General features: G+C 41.5%; 1 gene segment (V, D, J or C); it reads right to left on the bottom strand.

Annotated features, from left to right (window-relative positions):
* Positions 1 to 3,331: 3,331 nt before the first annotated feature.
* LOC103261026 lies at positions 3,332 to 3,904 on the bottom strand. The segment is given in 2 exon segments: positions 3,332 to 3,696; positions 3,813 to 3,904. Coding segments are annotated over 2 exon segments (414 nt in total).
* Between the last annotated feature and the right edge of the window lie 5,373 nt (positions 3,905 to 9,277).

The raw sequence follows: 9,277 nt of genomic DNA, 5'->3' as shown, positions 1-9,277 counted from the left end.
GGCTGTTGCCATGCTTCCTGGCTTAGGCCCTCTTCCCCAACTTGGGGAGATGAATCTTTTCCCTCCCTTATATTTCTCTCTCTAATTTTAAATAAATTATTTTTTTAATCTAAAAAAATTGATTGAGCTGAGATGAATGGACTGGACAGGAAGAACAGAGCCGGTGTTTTACTCCTCAAGGATTGTCCTCTAATGGTTGCTTGTTTGCTCTCAGCTGTCCTCCTCATTATATAGCTCCCCCTGCATCTCCAAATCTTCCTGGAACTCCTTTCAGCAGCAGACCATTTCCTCTTCAAGGGATGTCCTCCACCCCTGCTTACTCATGCAGAAAAGCATCACTCAAAGTGCTGCTTCCCACTGTGTCTAAGCTTAATGAAGTCCTCTTTGCCCAACTTTGTGGAGGGAGGATGGTAGAATGATTGCAGTTCCAATCAGTACCAGTGCCCATCATTCAAGTTCCTGACAGTGACACAAACCAGGAAGCAGGCACTAGGAAGGGTGCTAAGGGGTGCATGAAAGGATAAGTTTGCTGGGCTTAAAGCAAATAGCTACACAGAATTCCTAGAGAACAGTACAAGGTATGTGGTGTAGGACAGAGGGAAATGGATTCTTGAACTAGTGTGCCTGAAATGTTTATAGTCTATCCTGGTTCTCCCAGTTGATGCAAGGGTGACACCCTATGGCTAGCTTCCCTCCTCCTCCTTCCCTCTGTTCACTCCCACTCCCCCTCCCCCAAGCCCAGCCTTGGAGGTTTCATTGGAGCACAGCTCCTCCCTGAGGCCAAAGTAGCACATTACCCAGACCGCAGGCTGCTCAGGGACCCAGCTAAAGCCATCCAGACCTGTCCCTAGTTCTGCAGACCAGAGCCACTGGAAGGGGTTTGAAAAGCCAGTGGAGAATGAAGAGGAAGGAAGCATCAGGAACAATAAAGAGCGTCACACCAGTCATCCACACACCTAGGACTTTCTGTATCTTCTCTCGCAGAAATTGGCTACTATATCCTTAGTAATGACCATCTGTTGGTGGTATCCCAGCCCCTCCAGAGCTTATGTGCCATCTCGAATTGTTCAACAAACACTCACTGAGCAATAGCTAGGAGCAAGCATAAAAACACCAACATTATCACTCACTGAATTGTATTTGATCCGGGCAAGCAAACATATTCACAGATAACCACTAGGGAATAAAAATAGGTCATATATGAAGTCTAAGAAATGCAATCAATATTTTAAAGATTAATCCTTTTATATATATGATGCCATAGTTCCTCATCTATTAAATTAGGTGGACTGAAGTAAAATGGTTTCCAAAGATCTATTTCTAAAATGCCAGAAATCAGACCAGGTTCATCAGTCTTGCAGATAACTTTTCAACTTGGAACAAGCCAGATGACTTCCTATGGGTAATTTCTACATCACTATATAAACTGCTAATGCTTTTTGACCTTATAGTTACTAGAATATCATCTATTTTCTTAAAATGTACCATCATGCCAGTATTGGGTTTTCATTCTAAAAAATAAATAAACACAAAAATGAAATGATTCACAATCTGTAAGTGATTTGTACCATATATTTGTTGTAATGTTATGTAAGTATTACCATTTTGTAATGGCAATTGTAATTGTGAAATTAGAGTTAGGGCTGTCAATCTGTTACATATAAATCTATGTTGGGGCTAGTTAGGAAAATTACCTATGAATTAAGTCAAGAATTGATCTTTTGATTGTTTAAACTAGGAATGTTCTGGGTCAAGAGGAAACTATTAGCATTTTTCTAATATATAAATTGTATTAGATTTTCAATGTGGTCTTGAAAACAAAAAATTTAAGATCAGGTAATTATAATTTTAAAAAAGCAGGTTGGCTATTCTCCTTAAACCTTAAATAGGTTACATATTTGATGAACCTCCAACCTGCTACGTAGAGATACTCCATTCTTAGATGAGGACCTGAAATCAACCCTGATTTGAAGACTACTAAAATTATTGCAATGGGCATCTACTTCAGCAAGGAAATACTTTGGCCATTCCACAAAGAAACAGAAACAAATGGAATAAATACAATTTTATTTCGTTGCTTGGCTTCCAACCAATAAACCAAATCCCAAAGAAGATTATTTAAAACCAAAAAAAAGCAGAATTTAAACTGAAACTTTGAAGAATTAACAAAAGTGAAAGGTCTGATTGCCCTGAGAACTATAGCTAACATTTCCCCCAGCATGTGGTGGCAGAAAGGTGAGTTTACATCATCTGAATTATGCATGTACCTGCAGAAGGAACATTATCTCAGGGCAGTCTGAAGCAAAAAGGAAGAGCGAGATGGTTAGCATGAAGTAAATTCAAATAAACATGTCTCTATAAAACAGTAGTAGTTTGTGTTGATCGAAGATAAATATAGAAGACATAACTGATTCTGAGACAGCTGGGATTTAGGGTACAGAGTACTAATAAAGAGTCTCAAGAACAGTTATAAGAAATTCCTTTTTTTTGTTTGTTTGTTCTGGGCCACTTCCTAAGTGGTGTATGCAGAGGGTGAGGTTTTATAAGGCTAAGTAGGAGACAAGTTCTGGAAAGTTGGAGAGTTGGACAGAAATTTCAGAGGATGCCCAGAGCTGGAAGACGTTGGCATTCTGACCCAGGCATTCACTCCCCAGAGTGGAGAGACATAGTTAGTATGCTGATTCCCTCCAATGGCTAACTACTGCCTAGAGATTAGTGTCCAAAGTCCTTTCCATGTCTCACAATATCCTCCTCCACTGGTTATTGCCTTTTTTGGTGAGGGTCCAAAGTTGACATTCGGTCAGAATTGGGAAAGAATCATGCTATTCATCCTTCTTGAAGGAAAGGAGTCTACATAGCAACAAGTTGGTCTTGACTGACTGCTCCCAGATCCTTTCTTGCCAGTTTACCTCTTGCCATGGACTTTCGTGCTTCCTTAAAGACTTTTACTGTTGTTATTAAACAAAGTACTCACTGATCATCTAAATTTCCTCTTGATCTTGGAAATACTTGCCTTCCCCCTTGTTTTTTATGCTTGTGCTCACCAAACAATTTTAGCAATAGTGTGTTTTCAGTCATAATGTTACATACAACAAAGACGAGAAATAGCTTCCTCCATCAGTTAAGCTCTTCATTGATCGGGAAAGCTCCCTTTTTATGTGTTGAGTCCTAGTACTTTGGTGACTTTACTGCAAACTCTTACCGCAGCTTTTAGATAGAATTCCATAAGACTGCGGTGTGCATGACATGTGAAACTGCCTGACCGGTTTGAAACTCTATCAGGGGCTCAATAGGGAATACAGAGCAGAGCCTCAGGGCACTGGTGAACACATTACCCCCAGAGCTTCCTGGCTGAGCCAGGAGGTTTATGCACAGGAAGGCAGTGACTCTGCAGGGCTGTGTCTTGACTGCTGGCACAAAGATACACAGCAGAGTCGCCTGGTTCCAGAGATTTGATGTGAAGCTTTAAATGAGCTGTATCTGGCGATTCAGGTGAGAAGCGATTTGGAACTGATTCACTTGCAATCAGTTCCTTATTATTGTAGCTAAACATTAACTTCAGAAATTGCTTGGAGTCCTGCTTATACCAGTACATGGCATCATGGCCCAGTCTCTGTTCACACTTAAGTGACTCTTTATTTCCCATCAGTGTGATGAGGTATTTTGGAGTCTGAGAAATGGCTGTGTCTACAGGGCCTGGGAAGGAAAGAAGCAGAACTCAGGCAAGTCCCAGGAGGCAGCCTGTTGTAGTAGGCAGGGTGGAAGGACTCAGAGACCCAAACAGGACCATGCCACCTGTGCTCAGGACTCACCTGCTTGCAGGAGGCAGAGGGCCACAAAGCAGAGGAGCCTGGAGCCCATGGCAGAATGAGGCAGATCAGGCAAGACCCAGCTCAGGATCCTGGTCTGCCACGGCAGAAAGTGAGGACTGCCGCTGGGTGGTGCTGTGCCTGTGAGGTCACAGCCTATAATAATTCCCCCATTCTCAGGATCTCCTCTAACATGGCATCCTCCTTTTTCATGTCCTGTACTTGTTCCTACAAAGGCGAATTTGGAATTTCTGGGGATGGTTTGAGAGAATGGCCATGCTGCCTCCAGGAAGTGTCCCTGGCAGTCATTCTTGTGCCAGCAGCAGCCTACTTCCCATTTCCTACCTGGGATCTGACTACTTCCCTTCCTCCCTCTTTGGGGCCCTTCTCTCACAGTCAGGCTAGTTTCCCTTCTCTGAATCTTTTACTTCCCTCTCACAACAATGCAGGTATTATTTTGATTCGTAGAATCTTTGCTCCCTTGGATGTTTGATTAGCGCTCAGAGACCACCCCCCCCGAACTATTTCAGAAGATATTGACTTGAGGTCTCACCCGAGAACCAGTCTCAGCCACTTAAAAATGCATGGACGTGATATAGTTAGGAGCAAACTCTGCTGGTGACCATGAGGAGAATAAACTGCAGCCCCCTCCCTGTGATGTTCTTCTCTGTCCAAGGGGCAGAGCTGGGAGAAAACAGGAGACTGCTAGGGAGCAAGATGTTACCAGGTGTTGGGAGCCACTGGTAATGGAAGCAAACAAGAATGTGAAAGCCAGGGGAAATTTAAGTGGGATGAGTTTACTGTCCTTGAGTTGTCTACAGATCACAACCTCCTTTTTGGTACAACGTCTACAACCCAATGTCTAGCCCAGTGTTTCTCATCCTCAGCACTGTTGACACATTGCATCAGATGACTCTCTGTTGAGGGGTTCTTTCCTGTGCTCCTTGTTTAGCAGCTTCCCTAGCCTCTATCCACCTAATGCAACCCCTAGTGTGACGACCAAAATTACCTCCAGACATTGTTGAATCGACCCCAGTTGAGAACCTCTGTCCTCTTTATTCTTTTGGAAAATTCTACTCTCTTTGCCAACCTCCATCCCCCTCAACCTCAGAGGTTAGAGGCTACAGCATCTCCTGCTGTTGCTGGTGAGGACCAGCCCACAGATCTAGAGTGTCCTCAGTCAGCGGCCCTAGGTGCAACCACCAGGAGGAGGACCGAGAACCACCACAGTCAGGAAGGCACTGACTCTCACACACAGAAAACACCCTTTGTGATGCTGTCAGCTACTGCTGAAATCGCTCCAAAGACAGACCCAGGTGGTTCATTCATGTTTTACTGCACACAGAACTAACACTAGGGATTCAACAGTAAACAAAAGAAAAATGACAACTGTTTTTCTTGGAACTTCAAGCTTGCTTTATTTGTTTGCAGGAGTGAGACAATATTGTCACTCTCATAATGCTTATATTCTAATAGGAGCAAAAAGGAATTTGCACATCACCTGCAGACTAAGGATATAAAATACATGTTACATGAGAGTTCAACAAGCTAACCAGTATTTATATTTAAACACTTTGTACAGCATATCATTTTCTTATCTTTAAAACCCTGGGCTGAAATGACTGGTTTTCAGCACTCTGAATGACTTTAAAATTCTATGGGCATAACCAGGTACACTCTAGATGTGGGTCTTATTCATCCAGTGTCCCCATGGCATTGAAATTTTTTCAAGAAAGAAAGGAAAGAGGAAGAAAGGAAGGAATAAAGAAAGGGAGAGGAGAAATGGGGAAGAAGGAAAAGAATGGAAAGGAAGAAAGTGAAATGACAAGAGGATATAGTGATTATACCCATACAGAGATGACACCATTCTTGAGTGTATTTTAAATAATTATTAATCTTACTATTTTATGTAATTTTTCTTTGTTTTTTTTTTTACAAAGTTAGGTGAACTGACTCTGGAAATGATAATGAAATAAAAATATATAAAGATAATGTTAGGCCAGGTGTGGTGGCTCATGCCTGTAATCCCAGCTCCTTGGGAGGCAGAGGTAAGAGGAAACTTGATGAGGCTTCGTCTCTACGATGAATCAAAAAATTAGCCAGGCGTGGTGGTACACACCTGCAGTTCCAGCTACTTGGAAGGCTTGAGGCAGAAGGAATACCTGAGCACAGCAGGTTGAAGCTGTGGTGGCTATGAGCATGCCACTGCACTCCAATCTAGGCCACAGAGTAAGAGTCCTAGTCAAACAAAAAAAGGAGATAATGTTAGTTCTGAATGCTGTTCTGTATTTATATACATACATACATAAATGTATATATATATATATATATATGCACATATTGGAAAACAAGAAAGTTTGACTATTTTATTATCTATCAGTAATTGTCCAAAGGATATAAAGGAGCAAAGAAACTGAAACTTATGCCTTCTTTTCTGACAGCACTGGCTATATTGAAGTAGGGGACTCCACTATAGAAAGAAGAGAGGATGGAGACTGGGATCCCTGGCAAGAGCCAGGCTCCATCAAGCTAGAAAATGAAGGAAGAAAATGTAATAATTTTATTGTGGCAATAACTTAATCCACAGGACAGAGGGAAGTCATAGAGCCAGTGGGAATGAGGCAGAAGGTCAGAGAAGCCCTAGAACAAAGGGAAGGTGGGCTGAATGACATCAGGACGCATACTGTGGACATTGGTCGTATTTTTGGCTGTCCAATATACAAACTCCTTCTTATATTTGGACAATTCTGCATAATTTAGATCATATTGGGAAAAGCATGTGCGTTGATGTGTTGTAAGGAAAATATTCCTCTCCTTCTAGAAACAAAATCTCTCTCACTACCTCTGCTTGTTTGGCTTCTCATGAGAACACAACACAGAACCATTGTCCTCCAGTTCCCTAAGAACTCACGAGCGGATGCTGTGCTGTATTGCTCTGGCAGAAGAAGATGGAAGAATAATCTCTTGTGCTCAATCATGTCATACTTAGTTTCCTAGGTACAGCGTACCAAGAAGATTTTGATGTTATCAGATTCTGACTCTCTCTTCACTGGTGCTCGAAAATGGTTCCTCAGGTCTGCAAGGGGACAAGGGCTGTGGCGTAACTTCCATCATGCTCAGCTGGCTGCAACTTTTAGTGGTGACCCTGGCCCTTGTAAAATTTCTCCTTTGATGCTGACAAAAATACAAAAGTCAACGTGTACCATCACACTTCGTAAAATGAATGTCTAGATGTAGACCTGCAGGTGAACCAACGACTGCCAGTTTTCTAAATGGAAATTCACACCAAAGCCAAATTGGATATCCTGTTACAGACCTTTTGTCCTTCACTTTCACAAACCATCAGTTCATGTTATTTGCCTACTTAGCTTTTTAAAAATCTCATCTATTCACTTTACATATTTATAGTTATTATGTATATTATTATATGGATCATAAATATTTAATCTATAGTCATTTGAAGCCACAATTAATAAAAATTAGATGCAATACCATGGCACATAAACATTATTTATTAACTATAAAGTATAATTATATGTCACCTTATTTTTGCTACTGAAAAGAAGGTACAGATGTCTTGTAAGGAAGTCTAGGGGGACCCAGAATCCCCAGGCCTTAAGTAAAACTAAGTCAATTTGAATATTTAATATTGAGTTTAGAAATGTGTGTTCATGTATTTTCTGATGTTTATAACTTCCAACAGATTTGAAAGTGCCTCCTACTACAGGAAGTTAAAAAATTTAGATTTCAGTATATAGAAATGAATTGACTGGCTTTAGAAGATTCTTTTGTTCCATTCTAAGATGAATTAACCTTCATAGAAGAGCTACCAGTTTTCCTGTTAAACTGTTGGGCTAAGCTCTCAGTTTTAGAAATCTTATTTTACACACACACACACACACACACACACACACACACACACGGTAAAATATATATCTATTCAGAAGTTTCCTCCTACTGAGTAACTGTAGCCTATGTAAAATATAATTTTATTGCATTTTTGGATTTCCAAGAACCAGGGAAATTCCACTTTTTAAGGTGAAGCAGGAGATTCTTGTGAAAACAAAGTGAAAAATTCAGTTTCAGATCTGCATTCTGGATGTCTGTCTATGCCACCTCCTTGTCTATCTCTAGGTATTTCGGCATTATACATGTTTTGACATCTGGACATTATTACTATAGCTTCCTTGAGCTTGTGTAGTTAAAGGAAGAAGGTGGAGATAGAGGCCAGAAGGGGGTCTGCTTTTTTGAGAGAATCATTTGCTCAAACCCAGGAGAGGGGTTCCTGCCACTGCTGGAATGCTCCTGCTCCAAGAAAACAGAGGATCATTAAGAAGAGAAACAAGAAAGAAAGCCTTTCTAGCTTAATTCCCTGATATTCTGGAGTGTGGGCGATGAGTTTTTTTTAGATCTCCCTGGGTTGTTACTGTCGCTGCAAGATCCCTATGAATCCCCAGGGATCACTTCAAGGCAGGGCCCAGCATGACTGGGCTGAGCTCAAGCTGAGGTCCAGCCCCCAGAGCCTCTCTTATTCCTCTCAGGAAGGAGTCCTCCACCTGCATCTTGTTTGCTCTCACCCTTCCCAGTTTCTTTCTAATCTTCTAATCTCATGCAGATTCACAGGCAAGAAGATTGGCAAACCAGACTCTGGGACAAAAACACCTGCACATTAACGTAAAACATATTGTCTGAATTAAACCCCTCGAGTTTCAGCATTGGCTCACAGCATTTGCAGACCACACTGTCCCTTGTAAATAAACCCAATCTTTCTCTTAAACCCCTCACATCCAGAGACCTCTCTGAGCCCTTTCTATGAGTTACCTGAAGCTCTGTAGAGCCACAGCGCCTCCATGTGGCCAAAAGGTAAAAGGGCCAAGACTTATTCCTGAGGTGGCCCAGACAGAGCTGGGAGGTAGAGGTCTTAGAAACAGGGACATGAGTGGGAGAGCAGAGAGGCTTCACTCCTTCCTCCCGTCAGGAAGCTTCCGCCCAAAATACAAATGTACTCAAATGCATCCCACGTTTAAAAATATAAAAATTGCTTTCAGAGTTAATAGACTGCTGCAGAACTAGAAAAACTTGTCAAAATATAAACGATAGATCTTTAAAGGCACTTGAAGTTACTGAGGAAGTACAGACTACAGAGATCAATATCTTAAAGAGAAGAGATAAATTTTAAAAACTACTTTTTTCTAAAGTCATTTGCCACATTATTATAATCTGCTAGGTAATCGAGAAGAAAGAAAATTCTGATAAGTACTTATTTTGAGGAGATTCCATTACCTTCCTGGTCTAAAGAATATTGATGTTTAGTGAGTAACTGAATGGGAGAGGACCCTGGCCAACACCCCAGGCCTTGGTGCAGGGTGTAGGAGCAGGAAGTGGCTGAAAATGAGCACAAAGGATGTTTCAGGGGGAGAGATGGGCATGTTTTAGAACTGGATCACAGTGATGGTTGCCCATCCCCA

Source organism: Carlito syrichta, unplaced genomic scaffold (assembly GCF_000164805.1).
Source record: "Carlito syrichta isolate Samal-C Ts95f unplaced genomic scaffold, Tarsius_syrichta-2.0.1 Scaffold303563, whole genome shotgun sequence".
Lineage (NCBI taxonomy): Eukaryota > Metazoa > Chordata > Mammalia > Primates > Tarsiidae > Carlito > Carlito syrichta.
The sequence above is the reverse complement of the archived record's forward strand: the minus strand, read 5'-3'. Positions and strand labels throughout refer to the sequence as shown.